Below are 20500 nucleotides of genomic sequence, written 5' to 3'. Positions count from 1 at the left end.
TATTAAAAGTATTAAACATTCTGTACTAGCTAATATATTAAAGCTTTAAGTTAGGGCTGTCAAATGATTAATCGTGATTAATCGCATCCAAAATAAAAGTTTGTGTTTACGTAATTTATGTCGGTATACTGTGCTAATTAATTTTGTATTTATGAACACATACACATAAATGCATTTATTTTAGAAAAATATAAAATATAACAATTAATAAACATTTATTTAGAATTTAAATTATTGGTAAATATAAATTAATACATTTAAATATTTCCTAAATATATAGACAAGTATGTGTATGTTTTGTGTTTATAAATACAAAATTAATATGCACTGTACACAGATATATATGATGTAAACACAAACTTTTATTCTGAATGCGATTAATCACGATTAATCGTTTGACAGCCCTACTTTAAGTATATCTGAGATTCAGGCCCATTTCTTGACAGAAAGGTAAAGTTAAAGGTAACGTTTGTAGCTTTTCTTTGCCAAGAGACACAAACAAAACATAAATAAGTGAATCACCTCTATAAGGAGAGGTGTAGTATGCAGTATGAAGTCTGTGTGTCATCACATCCCCTGCTGTCCTCCCCTCCTGTTCCTCTTACAGGCCGGCGGCAAGACTGTGGTGAGAACAAGATGGTGCTGCCCAAGAGCTTTACTCCTGGTAACCAAGACTGTTGCACTTTTTCTTTGTTTGCTCCCTTCATCATTTCTTCCCCGCCATCCATCTCACTGTCTCTCATGTGATATCAGCATATCTTAAAAGCCACAGTGATGTTACTAACAGGTTCATGTGATAACACTGAGACCGTTCAGCTGCACTAACACAAGGCAATACTGTCATACAGCAGGAATGGTTGAATGGTGACTGCGTTCAAATGAGACCTTTCATTCAAAATGAACCCTGCTGATGATTCTTTACTGCCGCTTTGCTTTAAAACTAACAGAACTGTGCATCTGTGTCTCTCAAAAACTGTGCTACAAGTACACTCATACTCGAAAACAAACACTTCGAACTACTAAACTAATAACACATCTGCCTCACACATTGCTAGCTCATCATGACATATTACGATCAATCTAACAAATCAAAAACACGTTCAGGCCACATTTCACCCCAACATCTGAAGATAAAATGAAATCTGTTTTTAAAACCATTACAGTATTTTGATGTTGAGGTGAAATTTGACTGAAAATGAATTTGAAACGGATTAGCCAAAACACATACATTAAAATATAAGTCCAGTAAAAGTTCAAGTAGGGTGATAATTGGTTCCTGTAGTCCTGAATCTTTCTGACTCGATTTGTTCTGGTTCGTTCAGATATGGTGGCAGACCTGCTGAAGGAGCTGTCCAATCACAACGAGCGAGTGGAGGAGAGGAAGGGGGCTCTGATCGAGCTGCTGAAGATCGCACGTGAGGACAGCTTGGCTGTATGGGACGAACACTTCAAAACCATCTTACTGCTGCTGTTGGAGACACTTGGGGACAAGGATGTGAGCATTATATTACGTGCATGTTCAATTTAAATAAAAAAAGTCACTTTGAAGGGATAGTTCACTCAGAAATAAGAATTCGGTCGTTTACTTTCATGTGATTTAAAACCTGGATGACTTTGTTTTTTCTGTGGAACACAAAAGATAATATTTTTAAAAATGCCTTAGGGGTTTTGTGTCCATACTTGAATGGGTGAAGACTGACATCATTAAGACACGTGTTTTGTGCCTATTCAGCACACCATCCGAGCGTTGGCTTTACGGGTCCTGAAGGAGATCCTTAGGAACCAACCAGCACGCTTCAAGAACTATGCAGAACTTACCATCATGAAGACGCTGGAATCTCACAAGGACTCTCATAAGGAGGTGTGAATCAACCCTTTCAAAAACACTTCTGTGCATCATTTAGTGTTAATGATTAAGGCTAGAACATCATAAAAAAGTAATCAAAAAGTATGAAGTACATGTTTTTCTAGGATAAAATAACTTCTTTGTATTTGTTGATGTAGAAATAATTTTCATTGTCACCATTGTATCCCTGACATGTGGTCATGTTCCTGAGAAGTCAAGCTGGCCTTTTTTCAATGACTTTGATAAATCCCTTTGTTTCCACAGCTGCATGTGTTGAATTTACAGAGCACCTTAGTTGCATATTACTATAGTTGCATAAATTAAGATGATCCAACCCAACATCTTGATAAATAAAAGAATGCGGTCACTGGTGCAGACACTAATTTCCTCTGCTCCGTGGAAATCTAGCTGTTGGGATGACGATCAATGCTATTGAAATTGAATTAAGGAACCAGAATCAAGTGGAATAAGAATCTGAGCCAGAATTGTTTCAATTCCCTAGGTTTTCGTTAACTGAAATATGACCTTTGCAAATTCACTCCAGTGCTTTAATGATGTTATATGTGCAGGTGGTAAGAGCGGCTGAAGAGGCCGCCGCTACGCTGGCCGGTTCCATTCACCCAGAGCAATGCATCAAAGTGCTATGTCCCATCGTACAGACAGCAGACTACCCCATCAACCTAGCTGCTATTAAGATGCAGACCAAAGTCGTTGAGCGCATTGCTAAGGAGTCCCTGCATCAGTTGATGCCAGACATCATTCCTGGACTCTTACAAGTGAGACTTCTATAGTGTTCGCAGCATTCACCAACATAGATTTTGATTTGCCATTACACATAACGTGTGTGTGAGGATGTTAATACCTATCTGTCGGCCTGCAGGGCTACGACAACACGGAGAGCAGTGTCCGCAAGGCCAGCGTGTTTTGTCTCGTGGCCATCTACTCAGTGATTGGTGAAGAGCTGAAGACCCACTTGGCCCAGCTCACGGGTAGCAAGGTATGAAAGTTGAGCCTGGTCAACCTCCTTATCGCCCTGTCCTGTATTTATTGGTGACCCACCCTCGCTGCATTAGCATTTGCATTGCTGTTTTGAAATTTACATTCTTCCTTTTATTCTCACAGATGAAGTTGCTGAATCTGTACATTAAGAGAGCCCAGACTACGAACAGCAACAGCAGCAGTTCCTCGGATGTGTCGTCTCACAGCTAGTCGGATGTTCTCTGATCAGTGCCCTACATGGGCGTTTGGAAACATAGTCGTGCCTCCTCCAGCTATCGATTTCTTTTTTTATTGCTTCATCACAATCTTGCTGGATTTCTCCAGGAGAAACGTGTGCTCATCACAATCAGCAGACCTCTGTGTTAGTCATGCATCTTTTCATCTGTGAGTGAATGTAAAGAAGTTTGGATAGTGGAAAAAGAACGTCGGCTTTTTGATAGAGAAGAGATCTTCCATGATTGGCATTGCTTGCTTAAATGGAGCAAAAAGGCTTTCTTCAACTTCTGAAGAGAAGATTCGATTTAGTAATAATAGTAATAACTTATTCGTGTTTGCAGGTTTAAGTTGTTTGGAAACATTTTAAATGGGCACATTTGGGTTAGCTTACACGTCACTTGAATCTTAGTTAATGCTAGTTGATCATTTGGCTGGCCGAGTGATAAATGTAAAGAGAAGAGAAAAATTTAAGCAATTTGTAGGCTACAATGACAACCAAAAAACGAACATTCTTATATCCATTTTTAGTTCTTGTATTAGTAAGTATGCAGCTGACATGGGACGCAATACCATACGCCACAATGCTGAAAATGTAGGAAATGTTTTTTGTTTTTCATGCAAATGATGAAGCTTTTGTTGATTTTATTATGGATCATGTGTTTAAAAATTTGCTAAGGCCTCACTGCAGAACACTAGGACAAACATCTGAATGTAAAGTTGTTTGGTTTTTATCATTTGAAGAAGTGAAGGGTTTCGAGAGCAAATTATAAAGAAAACGTGCAAGACGTGCGAGCCGCAACAAACAAGTTCGAAAGTTCCCGTTTCATTTCTGTGGAACGGAGTTTGAAAATATGACCATGAAGTATCCTTAAAAAAAAACTACACGCAGTTGCTTGAGAGGCGGAAAGATTGTGATGGAAATTTCAAAGCTATAATGCCTTATTTTCATTTGATTCTGTTTTCAAAACTCAGACTGTTAAAACGTCCACAGGCATTCACACACTACAATGATAAAGCATGGCACTGCACATGTCTGTGACACTAATTGTAAACCCTCTAATGTTACGTTATCTCAAAGGTGTGAACTCTGTTTTCGTCGCTCATCTGCCAAATTTTCCACCTGATCTTAAATGCTGGGAGTTTAGTGTTGTGTACACACCTTTCCATCATTGCTTCTCTCTCCCCACAGAAAGAAAAAATGTGTTGCACTCTTTTGCACGTTAACAATTAGCTTGCATGTTCCGAAGACGTAACCATCCTGTGCTGCCGCGACCGACCTATAGGTTTGGCTGTTTGTGAAAACCTTAACCTCTGCTGTCGGGTCAGTCTGTAAATACAGTATTATTATTGTTATTATTAATATTTTGCCCATGTTGGGAAGTAGGCAAGTGCAAAATTTTAATTGCTCTCAGAGTTGACCAAAATGTCTGTTTGTCCTCAGACTGGGAACCAGACCACTTTAGAAATTCAGGACAGACATTGGAAGCAGCCTACTATCATTGAGTATTATATACTGGGGCATGTGGCTTTTATTGGTATTCATTCGAATAGTTTTTAACTAATTTAGACCACAGACATAATTTTGGTTTGTTGTGAAGAAAAAAAGATGTTAATTTAAAGAACAAAGTCAACTGTAAGGATCAACAGTATAAGTATTAAACCTAAACGCAGCTCCCTGAGTTTCCTGATATGTTGACTTCTGATGGTATTCCATCTAACTGTTCACCAAGCATGTTAGATTTGGTTTTGTTATTGGACACTGCTACACTCTTGTATTTATGTTTACTTTATTTCCTTTACTTTCCCAATGTACAGTTTTTTTCAAGGCTTGTGATAGAATTACAACTTAGGTTTGCCCTAGAAATAAAACAATCAGAACTATTTATGTATTATTATTGATATTATTCTTGTGTTGACTGTTTAGTGTGTGTGCGTGCGTGCGTGCGTGCGTGCGTGCGTGTTTAATTTGTACCGAAACTGTTATGAATCACGATTCATGCACCAGTACATTACATTTTTAAGAAAACCTATGCAAAAATGAACCATGGTTATAGTACATTAACAATAGTTTAACCATGGTATTTGTAGTAAAACTATAATAACCACAGTTGAACACTGAAGCACTGCCATTGCCCTTAAGGTCAGTTTATGATCAATGTTATGATGTTGATTTGTTTGCCATTCAACGTGTTTGATTCGATTACAAGGTGCCATTTAGGTTTGCATTTGTCCTTTGTTTTATAACTTATAACAAATCAACAAACAAATCAACAGCTCATCTCATACAAAAGGACTTAAGCGGGAGAGACCGTGGAAGCATCTATATTTGCAACAAATTTCACTAAATACCAACACAATATATGCACTGATTACTATGTTGATTACATTTTTAATAACATTTTGTCTGATGAGTGTTAGAGAGACAGTATTAATCGGATTTGTGTGTTTAATTTGACTAGGAAGGATGCATAATGTGCAATTCATTAACAGTATGCATGCATTCATCTGTTCCTTATGCTTCTATGATCATACACAAAGCACAAAAATGCGAAAAACATTAGTTTAACGAGAGAATATATTGCCTACTAACGTTAGACAGTTTCAGTCCCTGTCTTGATAAATATGCATAAATAAAATACATTCACATTTACATGAACAGCTACATTTTAAAAGGTGAAACATCTAACAATATTTAATTATTGTTGACAGCATTAGTTTCTTAAAATCCAATTTTATTATTTATAAACTAAAATGGACTGAAACTTAAGTTTTGTATCTGTTTCAAATGGTCTCGAGTTGTTTTCAGTCAGGCATAGTATAGGGCAGGCACCTGAGCGCAGGACCCCGCGTACGCACGCATACACGTGTTTGTCTACAGCCATGGCGGACATGCAGATGAGAATTATCCGCAAGAAACTCGACAAGAGAGCAAAGAAAAATAAACAACGCAAACTGCTACAAAAACAACAACAAGAAGACAACGATGAAGGTACTTTTTACGTTTTTGTATAAATGTTTTTGAGACACAATTCAGATGTTTTCAGAGTCGTGCTAGCGTTCGCGTGCCATCGCATTGCTTATGGTGTTTTTGTGCATGTCATTTTATTTCGCTTATTTGTCATGAGTTGTATTCATTCAGTACAACGTTGTACTTATAATGTTGTCGGTGTGTTTAAAAAAGTCAAAAAGGTTATATTGGATATTAATGTTCTGTAACGTTGGCTGTAGTTATCAGGCTTGTGTTAAAACCAATGTACTATTACTTGTGTAATAAACTAGCATGTTTATGATCTGACAGAGGTAAATGTTGATCTGGAGGAATCTGATGTGATCAGTGAATCTACACAGACAACCACTGAAAACCAGCAGCAGAGTTTCTCCGCAGAGGAGAATGAACCCTCACACAACATCAAGAAGAAAAAGAAAAGAAAACTGGATGGTACAACAGATTCAGCATCCAGTAAGTGTTTATTATAAATCTTAACTGTAACAATTGAGAGTTTTTATTAAACAACGTAAATTGAGAAATGACAAGGTTGTTGGAACTGGCAAAACGAAGAGTTTTGTTAATTTACCCGCATCATGGTCCTGGTGGTCCTGGTTCCTAAATTGACTAAAACTAATTTGAATAAAATGAAAGTTTTTGTAGTCAGTCAGTTTTAAAAGTGTTCTTTGTTGGGTCTTCCTCATTAGGTTTAAAAAAGGTCAAAAAGCAGAAGGCAGGTGAAGATACCACAGAAGCATCAGAAGTCGGAGAAAATGAACAGACTGTGGTAATACCAGATGAAGAGGAAGGTGAAGAGCCTGAGAAGTTGCCAGAAAATGGAAATGAAAAAAATGAGGATTCCGAAGAGGAGGATGAAGACGGACCAGAGCTTCCTTTAGGATTGACAGGTATACATGGCAAAATCTGGGAATTACGTTGTGCGCATATGAAGATTGTTTCTTAAAATGTATATGTTGCTCAGGTGCATTTGAGGACAAATCATTTGCATCTTTGGCGGAGGTCGTAAGCGAGAATACACTGAAGGGAGTGGAAGAAATGGGCTTTGAAACCATGACAGAGATCCAGCACAAGACCATACGCCCTCTGCTGGAAGGACGGTGAGTCTGCTATGCTTGCATTAAATGTGCTATTAATATTTGATGTGTCGTTTGTTGTACTGATGTTTGACATTTGTGTACTCGTCCGAAAGAGACGTTTTGGCGGCTGCTAAAACAGGAAGTGGTAAAACTCTGGCTTTCCTGATTCCTGCTATTGAGCTCATCTACAAACTCAAATTCATGCCCAGGAATGGTGAGTGTGCACACTGAGAACATTTACATACTCTAGACTTCAAGCTGCAACGTGGATTTAATGTTGCCACACTATATGGACACTGAGATGTGGTTATATCTGTTTCTCAGGAACTGGAGTAATTATTCTGTCTCCTACACGTGAGTTGGCCATGCAGACTTATGGTGTGATGAAGGAGTTGATGGCTCATCACGTCCACACTTACGGCCTCATCATGGGAGGCAGCAATCGCTCGGCCGAAGCCCAGAAGCTCGCTAACGGAGTCAATATTCTGGTTGCTACACCTGGCAGACTTCTCGATCACCTGCAGGTAAAGTCACTCGCGCTTTTGCCACAAGTGTCTTGATGTATTTGACTTATATTTGAACTCTGTTGCTCTGCATTTTCCCAGAACACACCTGGCTTCATGTTTAAGAATCTTCAGTGTCTGATCATCGATGAGGCAGATAGGATTCTGGAGGTGGGCTTTGAGGAGGAGCTCAAACAGATCATCAAACTGCTGCCGAGTAAGATGACCTTACAGCCTCAAACAATACCGCTATTATTATTATTGCTCTACCTATATATGAAAATACTCGGTATACATATGGACAATAACACAGAAATGTATTTGAAGCTGTGTGGCATAGCAATAACATGTGATGGAATCGTGACAAATTCTATTTTCTTCTCCAGAAAAAAGGCTGACGATGTTGTTTTCAGCAACACAGACACGTAAGGTGGAAGACCTTGCACGAATCTCCCTTAAAAAGGAGCCGTTGTATGTGGGGGTGGATGACAACAAAGACACAGCCACAGTGGAAGGACTAGAACAGGTGAACCATTCACACGAGTGATGCCTCTCTCAGGACCAGTCAGCAATGGTTTTTTAATTTGAGGTTTTATTTCGATTTTTGTGTTTTTAGGGTTATGTCGTATGTCCTTCAGAGAAACGCTTTTTGCTACTCTTCACATTTCTGAAGAAGAACCGAAAGAAGAAGATCATGGTGTTCTTCTCATCCTGCATGTCTGTAAAGTATCATTATGAGCTGCTGAATTACATCGACCTGCCCGTCATGGGCATTCACGTAAGTAAACCTTAATCACTGCGTGGAGGTAGACAACGAAAAATGTTTATTCGGTGTGAGGAATGTCTATTTTATCTTTGATTCATTTCCCAGGGCAAGCAGAAACAGACCAAGAGAACAACCACGTTTTTCCAGTTCTGTAACGCAGACTCTGGCATTCTTCTCTGTACTGATGTCGCTGCCAGAGGTCTGGATATCCCAGAGGTGGATTGGATCGTTCAGTTTGACCCACCTGATGATCCCAAGGTACAGCAGTCATGTTTGTTGATAAATGCAGTCCAAGATCACCGCTTCATTTCTTTTGTACGTTTGGATATGTGTATTTAGATTTTGATGAGTTTCTGTTGGCATTTTAGGAGTACATCCATCGTGTGGGGAGAACAGCTCGTGGAATTAACGGCAGAGGACACGCCCTCCTCATCCTGAGACCAGAAGAGCTGGGCTTTTTGAGATTCCTCAAGCAAGCAAAAGTAGGACAGCATTACACTGGGCCCGTATTCTTAAAGCGTCTAAGAATCCTCTAAGAAAGCTCTTAATTTAGCTTAAAAACGATTCAGGACCAATCTGAGAGAAACTCTGAGCAAGGAAAAGACAAAAACTTTTATCTTAGTTAGGAGGCGGGGCTGACCCCGTTGCTATGTATGACACAGTCTTTTAAAGATAGATTGTGATTGGTTGGTTGACCCAAGAAGGAAAAAAAGAGCGCTTTTAAGTATAGGGGTCATTAGTTTGAAATTGCACATGTCTTTTTTCCTGTTTTACCGTACTCACGCAAACACACACACGCACTATATATACAGTAGTCAGCATTTGAAGTGGATCAAAAAGGTTCATCAAAGTTCACCCATTCTTGTCTAGGACAACTTTGATTAACTTTTTTTGATCCACTTCAAATGTTGACTGCTGTATATATGTATGTATATATATATATATATATATATATATAGTCTTACTTTATTTTTTATTTAAAATTTTTATACCATGCTGTTAATGTCAACGTGTTTGATAGAAAATGAACAGTGACACAATAAGTTTCTGTAAGTGCTGTAATTGTTTGTGTGATCACTATAGAAGGTTGTGACAGAACCAATTCGTCTCTGCTGCATAGCTGCATTTCTCCAGTTGCTAAATATGCTAATATAGTGATTTTTCGATGCTATGGCATTTCTGCGCTGTTTTGGAGATGTTAGCGTGTCTCTAATAGGATCGGTCACAAACATCTAATGTGTTGTGTCTTATTAACTCACTGTCATTCAATTTAATGTCATTTTATTTTATAGCGCTTTTACAATTTGCATTGCATCAAAGCAGCTATAGAAGAAAACCAAAACCAAGATAATCAAAAGTTGAACACACACACACACAAAATCTGATAAACCTTAAAAGTAATATGGAAATTGTCATGCATTGCAACACATTTCTTCTCACTTTTCGTGTTTCGTCCATTTTCTCTGCTGCTAAAGAAACTCTTAAGTCTCTTAAAAGTCCTCCTCGCTACTCCTAAAATGTTGGACCTTAAGAGCTCTTTTAAGGGTTAAGATGCTTTATGAATTACTTTCTTCTTTACTAGGATCTTTTCTGTAATTCTAAGGGGAAACGCCCACATTTCTAAGAATTTTCTTAGAATTTTGTGACTAGGAGCAACTCTTTGCGATAAGATTTTTCATGAATATGGGCCCTGGTCTTTAATACATACCTAAATATGTGCACTTAGGACACTAGAGTCATTACATTGTATGCTGTCCTAAAGAAATGTTTAGTTAGTAGCCAACGAAAATAATTTGTGGGTATAATTTTAAAACTGTACGTTATCCTCAAGTAGTCTTGCCTCATTGACTTGAGTTGATGGCATCTTTATATAATGTTTTATTTGCTCTTTCTTTCACAAAGGTTCCTCTGAGTGAGTTTGAGTTCTCCTGGAATAAAATCTCTGATATTCAGTCTCAGGTGAGATTTTGAATTCTCAGTCTTAACAACTGAATTGAACTTATGCAGATTCATCTGGAATTAGAATCGTGCTTTCATGTTGACTGGTCTTTTTTTGTTGTTGCTTTTTTCAGCTGGAGAAGCTGATTGAGAAGAACTATTTCCTCCACAAATCAGCTCAGGAGGGATACAAAGCCTACGTCAGAGCCTATGACTCACATTCCCTCAAACAGATCTATAATGTAGAAACCCTCGACCTCCCCAAGGTGGCCTTGTCCTTTGGGTTTATAGTGCCGCCCTATGTAGACCTCAGTATCCTTTCAGCATTATACCAAATCATTTTTATCGTTCCATTATTATAGTATAGTTATTTTAAGAGAATACTGGGTTTAAAGTTGGGATGTTTTTGCTTTTTAATTTTATCAAACCCATTGCCATGTAAAGTTAAGTTTTTCAGCATGAATGCAGTAAAAATATTTCATATTACAATTATATTCTGATGTAATGTAATTATGGTTGTGTGTGGCAGTATAAAGCCTCCAGTGTTATGTTCTTCCAAATTATTTGTGTGTGTTCCTTGACCGTACTCTCTCAGACGTCCACAGCAGTAGAGGAGCGAAGATGATGAAAAGAGGAGGTGGAGGAGGCTTCGGCTACCAGAAATCTAAGAACGTCCACAAGGCCAAGATCTTCAAACATATCAACAAGGGGAGAGGAGACGGCAGGCAGTTCTCACGCTGAGATGTTTCCTGAAATACACCTCTTTAGATCTATGTGGATTTACTCGGGACTACACAACTGTAATATTGTTCAAAGTTGTGCTTGGTTGTGTAACAAGCCTCAGATGGTCTGCATTCCATGTGTGCACAGCAATCTGTTTTCAGAGGCCATAATATTGTTATATAATATTTCCTTATTGACTTTATCATGTTAAGCATTGTTACTGGTTCAGCTAAAATTAAAACATGGCAACATCTCCTGTGAAGTCTAATTATTAAACTGTATCATACTTGTGCTTGAACTTGCAATCGTGAGTGTGTTAACAAAAAATTGTCTTTAGTACGTCTATTTATATAAATTGCTTCAAGTTTAAATGGTGGTTTGCATGATGTTATTAATAAAGAAGACACTATTTGCACTTCTTTATTAATACATAGTAATAACAGCATTGTTTATCTTAAAGCATGTATAATGGCAAAAATGAACAGACATTCCCATTTCCATCAGCGTTTCAACGAAATTTAACATTAAAGGTGTTATTAAAATATTAATGCTTGCAGTTTGTGATACTGTGCACAAAACTACATAAACACCGTTGATGGATTTTGTCAACAAATGATGAAATTAATGTGAATATTCTCGTACCCACGAAATTGTACTACAGTATTTAGCCACCATCACAACAAAAGCTTTTCCATGGTGAGAATGTACTATTATAAAGGTCTGGGAACCAGTTCAACCCCAGCATATTTCAGCCATTAGCGTACGTATTGTGTGACTTTCTCAGGTTTAATTTTTTTGTCAAAATCAACAAACTGCTTATTGCCCCTTTAATGTGTTTTTATGGTAGCAGATTGTTATGATAATGCTACAAACAAGACAGCGATTACTAAATTAAACAAGGTAAATGTGTGTTAAACGGTATAAAAAGGCACGGATGAAAGGTTTAACAGTACTAACATGTTTCACTTCTGACATGAACCTGCCCAGGCTTACACACCCAATGTATGTGTGCTTTATCAATATGAGAACAGCTCTTATCTCAGCATCAGTCTGCATTAAAACAATGAAACAAATATGAAGGAATGTGATTTGTTTGAAGTGCCACTTTGTGTATTGTTATTGGTTGTTTCCAGCTGTTATGAAGCTCCCTTTGCTCTCAGTTTAGATAAGAGCATCTCGTTCTTGCGGCACTCCTGTAACAACAGACAATGCTTGTTATTAATTTCACAGTACAACAATTACCTGTATTGAGTTTAATCCCATCCCTGTATTTTTAGTTAAGATGTGCAATCGCGTATTTACAATAAACCCTCACGAGCCGCTGCTCTTCAGTGACTGCCAGTTAAGTGATCATTCACCCATTAATGAAAATGTCATCATTTACTCACCCTCTTGTCATTTCAAACCTGTATGACTTTCTTCCTTCAGCAGAACACAATAGAAGATATTCTGAAAAATGTTGTTGACCGAACAGCGATGGCACCCATTCGCTTGCATTGGTTTTGTGTCCATACAATAGAAGTCAATGGGTGCCACCGCTGTTTGTTTATCAACATTCTTCAAAATATCTTCTATTGTGTTCTGCGGAAGGAAGAAAGTCATACAGGTTCGAAATGACAAGAGGGTGAGTAAATGATGACAGAATTTTCATTTCTGGGTGAACTATCCCTTTAAATATGAGGAAAAAATATTTTGCGCCAGACCAAAATTAAATCACATCTTTCAATTCTAAGTCAACGATAATGATTTTTTTTTCAATATTTACACCCGGTATAATCGATGAGCATTTGTCAGGTATGCGCCAGTGGCTCGAGCTAAATGACTAGCGGAAGAGCTGACAAAACTTTAAACAAAGCTCAGACCTAGTATTTTCAGTACATTTTGGATCGACATCAACACTTTCTCGGATTCTAAGTATAAAAAGGAACGCGCTGTAAATGAAAGATATATAATATCTTTCATTTATAATTAGTGTACTGTTGGCTGTACAGTATAAAAAAGGCATGATATGAAATACCATTCCCGTTACATTTGAACTTGTCTAGTTTATCTAGTTCTAGAGGAAGAATACATTTGTTTTGGGGTTTTATGGCATTGCCAGAAGAAAAGTTTCCTGACCCCACTCTTTCCACAATTGTTCCACATTAACAAACTATAGGCTGTAAGAAACCAATTATAAGTAAAAAAAACACTAGCTGCTTATTTCTTTATGTATTCTATATTCTATGTAATGTAATGACACTATATTGATGGTGAATCTGTCATTGGATTTCACCAGGAATTAACCACAGTTTTTATCACTAAAAACCTACATTTCTCTATTGGAGCGTGTGGTGTGTGTATTTACCTCTTTAAAGTCTTTGACGGTTTTAAAGTAGAGTCTCTGCTTGTCCAGCAGTTCCAGATAATCATCATTCAGCTGATCTCTGCGCATCTTATTCTCCTGCCGTTTCTTTTCCATCTTCAATAAGCACATATACACACGTTAGACACCCGCACTAATGTAATTCATGTTTCTGATTGGGTAAAAACATAGCTGGAGTGGACCTAACCCATGCAAAAATTAACTTTTATTTTATCAGCATAAATTGCCTGCTTCTTTATCGGTGTGTGTATTTGTATGTCTGACGTGGTAGTGCGTATTGTACCTTCATACGGCTCTGTTTGATTCCTTCCACAATTTGCTCCATCTGTCTAAGAAACTGCTCTTTACCTCCTGAAGAAGCCATGGCCCTAAACACACAAACACACACACACAATACATACATTTTGCCTGTGCATTTTTAATATTTAATTATTAGTGTAGTATCGGGAAATCTTTGCACAAGTGCTTTAGTTTAGTTGATACTTACTGGTGAAAATGATCGTGTATGGAGTTCAGTAGATTGACCTGAAAGGAAATACAGTGCCTGATTAATGATGTTCATTACAGATTTTGATATGACTTAATTCATAAACATATACATGAAATTAACTTCTAATTATTAATACAGCAGCTAAATAAAAGCGGACACCTCTTTCTCCAGGTAAACTTTTTTGTCATCTAGTGTGTTGTACAGCGTAAAGAACTGTTTTGTCTCCTTATGTGTTGCAGAAACTGTAAAAACACCAAATGAACAATAAGTGCTTAATAAAACAGTAAAGCCATGTAATGTAGAGACATACAGAGTTCAATAAAGTTCAATAAATTGTTGCGGTAACAGGTGTGCATTGTAAAATGGCTTAAATCAGCACCTAATTTTATAATGACACTTGAAAAATTGATGCACACAAACACCTTGGCTATACAGTTCAATGAAGCGCTTCTGATACTGCGTCAGCTCCGCTCTGCTAGGAACCTCATCAATCTTTCTCTGCAGGATGGCGATCTCACGGTTCCTCCGAGCCTGCAGCGAAGTATAACAATGAGTGAAAGAAACTTCTCGAATAACTCTAGTACCGGCGTCAGTCCTCGTAGCCTCACCATGAGCAGACGAATCTTCTGCAGCTTTTCTCTGTCTGCAGACTGCTGATCAATCAACAGATTCATCTCCTACAGACATACACAGAGGATTAGAATGAGAGAACTAGATCGATACAGACGGTGCGATTGTAAACGTGCTTGAAACCTTTTTGTCGTCGCCTTCATCTCCAGACTCCATCTTCAGCTCCTCAATGCTCAGCTGCAGACGGGTCATTTCCTCCTATACACACACAGCCATACAATAAATAAATAAAAAAACACAGATGTTTTGCATGAAACCCAAGCACATTAGCATTGCCGGAAAACCCACACATTTATTGGTTTGTTTATTTTGTTATTACAGAGTTATAGCTTTGTTTTCATTTTTAATGTGAAATTAGCTGTTTAGTTCATTTTAGATTAATTTTGAACAATTCTATTATGTGCTTTTAACATTATATTTTTTATGTTGTTATTTGAGTTTAATATATCTTTAATTCAATTTCATTTATTGTTTATTAAATTAATTTATAGACTTAACTTATTAAACTTCTTAAATGTATTATTAAACTTATCTAATAATATTTAGGACAATTTTTAATTTCATTGAAATGAACATTTTAACAGTTTTGGTTTTAGTAAACTATAACCTTGGACCTAATGTGTGAGGTTTCCATGGTAACTTGTGAGGTAGATTGAGGATGGTAACATACGCGACAGTGAGCACGGAATGTTTGCTCTTGGTGTTTCAGGTTTTCATTCATGGCCACTAGAGTACGAAGTTTCTCCAGCACCCTGAAACATACCAAAAATCGCAGACAATCGAAAATTAAGTTTAAGTCTGAAATCAGAAATGACCTATTTATTCCTATTTTACACTACATTTAAGCATGGTGCATTCAAGGTAGACATTTTATGTACGAATAGTACTTAAGAGATGAGTTTTTGATTATTACGACTCAAGAGTTTTGCTCACATACCCAGAATCCGCCTGGCATTCCACATCCTCCAGAGAGCTTAGCTCTTTCTCCAGCTTTTCAGTGCATGTGGTGGCCTAAACACACACAAACACACGTTAACGGTCAAGGTCAACCAGTCATCTGTCAGTATGTGTTTTGTCTGTCTGTCTTACCTCTGCTAGTTTGAGTTTAGCATCCTCACATGCTGCTCTGATCTCCTGCTGCTTGACCTGCAGCTGCAAAAAAAAAAAAAGATTTTAGCCAATAAGTATAGTCAAAACTGCCCAATATGTGGGGCATATTTATGAACAGGCGTGTAAATGTGCGTTACCCCTTTCAGTTCTTTGTTTTTTTGTGCGATTTGTTTATTGAGTGATGCCAGCTGACGGCGGTGTTGCTGTGCGGGTCCAAATCTCTCGGGTCGATCCTCGGCTGAACGCTCGGCCTGTCAGATCACACATATGTACAGTAACCCAGAGACTCAATTTTAATTATAAAATTATAATGATTCATAGAAGTTAATATAATATCTGATAATTATAGAAGTTTTATTAAAGCTGAACTCACCTTTTCAGCATATTCTGTGACAATTTGCTTGATCTCTTCGGATTGTAGGCCAACAATCTGCCCAACTGTACTAGCCGACAGCTTCCCCTGTAAACACACACACACACACACACACACACACACACACACACACACACACACACACACACACACACACACACACACACACACACACACACACACACACACTTTAATGTACTTTCTTAAATGTTGCTTTGGTAAAAGCTCATGCTAAGCACATAAATGCACTGTATATAATCAACTCTTAAAAGAAAAGTTTACCCAAAACTGAAATCTTTAAAACAAAAATTGATTTTTTTGTTTATAAAAAATTGTGGGGTTTTTTATTCATATTTATTTTCCATCTAATTCCATAGAAGGGGAAGGTGATTTATACTGCCAAGCTCCAGAAAAGCACCAAAAACTGAGAAAAAGATGACATTTAAATTTTAGTAAACAATACGGGTTTTATACAATTTATACAGATGTTAAGAAGCTTACCTCCTCTGTTGCCATGGCAGCCATTCCAGTCATCAAGGCTTTAATTCTGAGCTGTAAGAGAGACATACACAGCTTCTGATTGGTCAAATGAATATTCAAACTCAGGATGGTGAGGATTAATGACAAGTGAGTGATAGAGAAGTTAATATGATGCTCATATCTGACCTCCTCTGCTGCCTGCATGTCCTCTTCTTCAGATACTTGGGTCATTCCAGGAGGCACAGCCTGTGTGCCCTGAGCCGACACCTGCTTCTGCTCCGTTGCCTGTTACAAACATCAACACATGAGAACCCTACAGATCTAAATAACCAAAGGTCAGTGCCAAGTCATTTTCGGCCAGCAGTGATCTAATGTGTCTATATGAGCAGAACAGAACTATTTCTAGGGTCAGTGAATATATAAGGCTGCATATTGGGGTATCAGTTGAAATAATATTGAAATTATGACACAAAATTTAAATATTACAAAAATCATGATGAGAAATTGTTTTGTTTTTTTATTGTAAAATGCAATACTGCCAAACAAACGTTTGGCTTAGATAGATCAATGTGCACTAAACTGATGACAGTTTTACGTTTCATTTAAAAGCTGCAGACCAGTACAATGAGTGCTTCTGAAAAATTAAGTGATGTATTTGCACAGTTACAGCACCACCGTGTCTTAATAAAAGTAGGATTTCACTTAAGAGCCCCCATATGCTCCAAAACATCCCTGTCAGAGTGATTTGGATACTCACTGTGCCTGCTTTAACCTGTTTGCTGAATCCATAGCGCCTGTAAAAACAAGCATTTTAAATGTTTCATTGTGTTCTTTACACTGACATTACAGACAGCATGAGGCTCACAAACACATCCAAATCCAATGACATCAAAGTACGGGTGTGACACACAACATGATGAAAAAAATCACATCAAAGAAAAACATTTGGATGCAATGTCTGAAAAACAGCAGATGCAAAACTAAAGATGATGCAAAGGCAAAACATTCAGTGTCACTCTCATTGGCAGAAAACGAACCGCATTCATACTCACTGCATATATTGTGACATGAGAAGACACGGACTGATCAGTGAAATATAGACAGAGAGAGTGAAAATGAAGAATGAGAACATGAGAGAAACATCAGGAGAGAGATGCTTACAGAAACCTGCAAAATGAATGAATGAAAATTCAAAATAAAGATTTGTGGTGAGCAACAAGGAACGGATGTGGACACTGCCCCAATACACATTCTGAATGACAAAAACAAAAGTACAATTTAAAATCTCATTTGACTTTAATTAAGTATGGGTATGGCTTGGATTGGGTTTGCCCAATCAGATTTCTTGTACTTTTTATTGCTGATGATATTTTCAAAAAATGAAATGGATTTGAGTTGGATATGGATACGATAAAAACATGAGATCAAAAATAAATACACGGCCAATGAAGGGAGAAACAGATGAAAAGGTATATAAGTGTGTAGATGCATATATGGGCAAATGCATAAAAAAAGAACAGTACCTGCCAAACTCTAGCAAGGTGGAGTGAACCCGAGACTCCTCATCCAATAGCTCACCTGCGTCCACCTGACGTTTATATCGCCTCTGAGGAGCATACACCCCCTACACCCAAATACATACACATTCCTGTTCATAAATATATATATTGCACATTACATTTACATTTATGCATTTGGCAGACGCTTTTATCCAAAGCGACTTACATTGCATTATCCTATACATTTGTTTCTACATACACAGAATAAAAGCATGAAGCTTATCCGATACTCACACACACATTCACCAAAGTGCTGATGGCTTTTTCCTTCCTCACTGCAAACTCATCATCCTAAAATAAACACGTTTATTAAAGTTTTCACAAAAACATATTTTACAGAGCAAATTCATGAAGAGTCATCCACACTTCTAGTCCTTTGAAGTTCTGTTTTTAGTTTTAGTTTAGTTGTCTCACCTCAGGGAACGCGTGCGTTTTCTGGAACTGAGAGATGGAATATGATCTGACATAATCCCCCATCTCTTCCCGGGTTTCAATTGCCTTTTTTACCAACCACTGTGGATGCCACAAAAACAGATGCATTTTTTGTAAATTACGTGAAATGTTTTAATGAAGCTATAAATGACTAGGTCTTTAGCCCTTAAGAGGCTTCAGGTATGCAGGTATATGTACCTGTACAACAGGGAAGATGTGGATGAAATCCAACCCTTGGATCTGATGAGGCTCCAGCCTGTGAGGACATTTCATTTTGGGCAGAACCGACACAATCTTCTCCGTCAAAGCACTTCAATGGAGACGCAAAAACAGAACAAAACATTGCCCAGAAATCAGTTCAACCTATCAGGAGGAAAAAGAGCTCTTTGTTTGTGACTCCATTATGTGATGTCATGTGGTTTATTCTTTCCGCTCACATTTTCTGTCCAATGGTGGAATTTTCCTGGAAGAGCAGATCAACGTCTATATCAAAGTTGCACGTCGTTATGCACCAGGTCATTCCTCCGACCACCTAAAAAGTGAAAGAAAATACACATGACTGGACAGTGGGGATCATAACACTGCAAAATGAAAAATATCAAAACTATAATAAAAGTCCTGTTTTTTTACACACCTTTAATCGTGAAGATGTGTTTAGGGCATTTATGTTATGTTGGTATAAATGTCTGTATGAGTTGGTGCAGAGATACCTTGTCAAATGGTGATAGTCCTTTAATGCGTGCTCTGAAATAACCAGCCGCTAGCAACAACTCCAAAATCTCCGCAAGCTTGATGCTCTGCTCCTCATCCTCACGTGTCTCCACCTGTCACCATGGTAGCAATGACACTACACGTCAGTACACAGTCGGGGCAAGTTAATGTTAATTAATTACTCTTACTTACTTTAAAAGGCAAAAAGACACGTATACATTTTAAAACATATCGTATACTGCAACACGTGCGTGCCATTCTAATGACAGCGCAGAACTTACACCCTCATGTTTAACTGATATTATGTACTGAACTTCGCCTTCCCCACTGAATTCAATAACCGTAAAAAAACTGATTTAACAGGTACATCGATTCGTATGTGTTTACGTGTTTGTGTTTTAGTCGTACCTTGATGAGATTTCCATCTTGATCATACTGAGCTCCTATTTTCGAGCCCGTCCTCACTCTCTGGAAAACAGAGGTGGCCGCCATGATGATCACGACGTGTCACGTGACGGCGATCACATGACGATGACAAAGGACATAATCTGCTTTTTATTTATTTGTGTATTTTATATATTTTAAAAACAGCGGGACGACTATATTTACACGTGTATTATATTTGCATATTTTTAAATAATCTAAATGGTATATTATTGTATATTTCCTGTATATTATGTTTGTTATCTCTCCTTTGTTTAGCATTTTGCTGCTACACTGTAATGTGTCCCACATGGTGATGACAAACTTGTTTTATTAAACTGAGTAAAATTCACATTCAAATATATCTACGATGCAGAGCATGTGTAACCAGTAAAGCTAGATGATAAGGATGAATCTCACAAAACAGAAAAGTTTTGCTTTATTCATCAAAACACGGTGTTGCCTAAATGTACACAGTTTGGTCAGAATTTGGCAACTATAGGCTAATGTTTAGAGAAAACACATTTACATAATAGGCATGAATAGTACATTAGTTTCCTGAGGACCAAAATAATCCTTGCACTATGCTGAAAATAATTTTGATCAAATTTGATAAATTTGTATAAGTGCCTACAAACTGATTAAAAACAGTACAATGATTCAGGCCTTGCATGTTAGTTAAACAATAATTGAATGCATAATATTTGTAAATATTTGTTTTTCTTCCTATTTCTCTGTAAGTGTTTATGTTTGCTGCCCACAAACAAGTACCAAAATACAACAGCTTGAGGGAAGCTAACATTCTTGACAAAATAAACATTTCATTTACAAAATAAAAACTATTCCTGTAAAT

General features: G+C 37.5%; 3 protein-coding genes across 3 annotated transcripts in view; 2 read left to right on the top strand and 1 right to left on the bottom strand.

Moving 5' to 3' along the window:
• Positions 1–4936, top strand: part of clasp1a (cytoplasmic linker associated protein 1a) — a 61218-nt gene extending 56282 nt beyond the window's left edge. Inside the window, exons 39-44 of the mRNA XM_057335441.1 lie at positions 608–664; positions 1323–1495; positions 1733–1861; positions 2416–2622; positions 2727–2843; positions 2969–4936. Coding sequence (XP_057191424.1) covers positions 608–664; positions 1323–1495; positions 1733–1861; positions 2416–2622; positions 2727–2843; positions 2969–3055 — 770 coding nt within the window. The 3' untranslated portion in view covers positions 3056–4936. The remainder of the gene's footprint in view (positions 1–607; positions 665–1322; positions 1496–1732; positions 1862–2415; positions 2623–2726; positions 2844–2968) is intronic.
• Positions 4937–5902: 966 nt separating this feature from the next.
• Positions 5903–11895, top strand: ddx18 (DEAD (Asp-Glu-Ala-Asp) box polypeptide 18). The gene is made up of 14 exons (XM_057336511.1): positions 5903–6050; positions 6360–6521; positions 6755–6955; positions 7030–7165; positions 7258–7358; positions 7469–7668; positions 7750–7864; positions 8034–8173; positions 8264–8425; positions 8519–8671; positions 8782–8895; positions 10316–10372; positions 10486–10663; positions 10947–11895. The coding sequence occupies exons 1-14, from the start codon at positions 5942–5944 to the stop codon at positions 11090–11092; spliced, it is 1974 nt and encodes a 657-aa protein (XP_057192494.1). The 5' UTR covers positions 5903–5941; the 3' UTR covers positions 11093–11895.
• Positions 11896–12011: 116 nt separating this feature from the next.
• ccdc93 (coiled-coil domain containing 93) lies at positions 12012–19744 on the bottom strand. The gene is made up of 23 exons (XM_057336512.1): positions 19633–19744; positions 19224–19337; positions 18951–19045; positions 18712–18823; positions 18496–18594; positions 18316–18372; positions 18046–18146; positions 17280–17316; positions 16709–16807; positions 16544–16594; positions 16043–16129; positions 15807–15920; positions 15649–15711; positions 15497–15570; positions 15230–15311; positions 14683–14757; positions 14538–14606; positions 14352–14460; positions 14089–14171; positions 13927–13964; positions 13723–13807; positions 13422–13535; positions 12012–12267 (listed from the first exon to the last, which is right to left on the bottom strand). Exons 1-23 carry the CDS (start codon positions 19714–19716, stop codon positions 12211–12213), a joined length of 1899 nt encoding a protein of 632 aa, XP_057192495.1. The 5' UTR covers positions 19717–19744; the 3' UTR covers positions 12012–12210.
• Between the last annotated feature and the right edge of the window lie 756 nt (positions 19745–20500).

Source organism: Triplophysa rosa, linkage group LG6 (genome assembly GCF_024868665.1).
Source record: "Triplophysa rosa linkage group LG6, Trosa_1v2, whole genome shotgun sequence".
In the NCBI taxonomy this organism is placed as follows: Eukaryota; Metazoa; Chordata; class Actinopteri; order Cypriniformes; family Nemacheilidae; genus Triplophysa; species Triplophysa rosa.
Note: the sequence above shows the minus strand (reverse complement) of the source record. Positions and strands in the feature narration are given on the sequence as shown.

Excerpts from the sequence above, each read along its gene's own strand:
- ccdc93 (XM_057336512.1), bottom strand. The coding sequence starts at position 19,716 with ATGGCGGCCACCTCTGTTTTCCAGAGAGTGAGGACGGGCTCGAAAATA. Across the intron at positions 19,046-19,223 it reads GACTATCACCATTTGACAAG|GTGGTCGGAGGAATGACCTG; the intron begins GTATCTCTGCAC and ends TTCACTTTTTAG. Across the intron at positions 16,595-16,708 it reads ACATGCAGGCAGCAGAGGAG|CTCAGAATTAAAGCCTTGAT; the intron begins GTCAGATATGAG and ends TCTCTCTTACAG.
- ddx18 (XM_057336511.1), top strand. The coding sequence starts at position 5,942 with ATGGCGGACATGCAGATGAGAATTATCCGCAAGAAACTCGACAAGAGA. Across the intron at positions 6,522-6,754 it reads TACAACAGATTCAGCATCCA|GTTTAAAAAAGGTCAAAAAG; the intron begins GTAAGTGTTTAT and ends CTTCCTCATTAG. Across the intron at positions 10,373-10,485 it reads TCTCTGATATTCAGTCTCAG|CTGGAGAAGCTGATTGAGAA; the intron begins GTGAGATTTTGA and ends TGCTTTTTTCAG.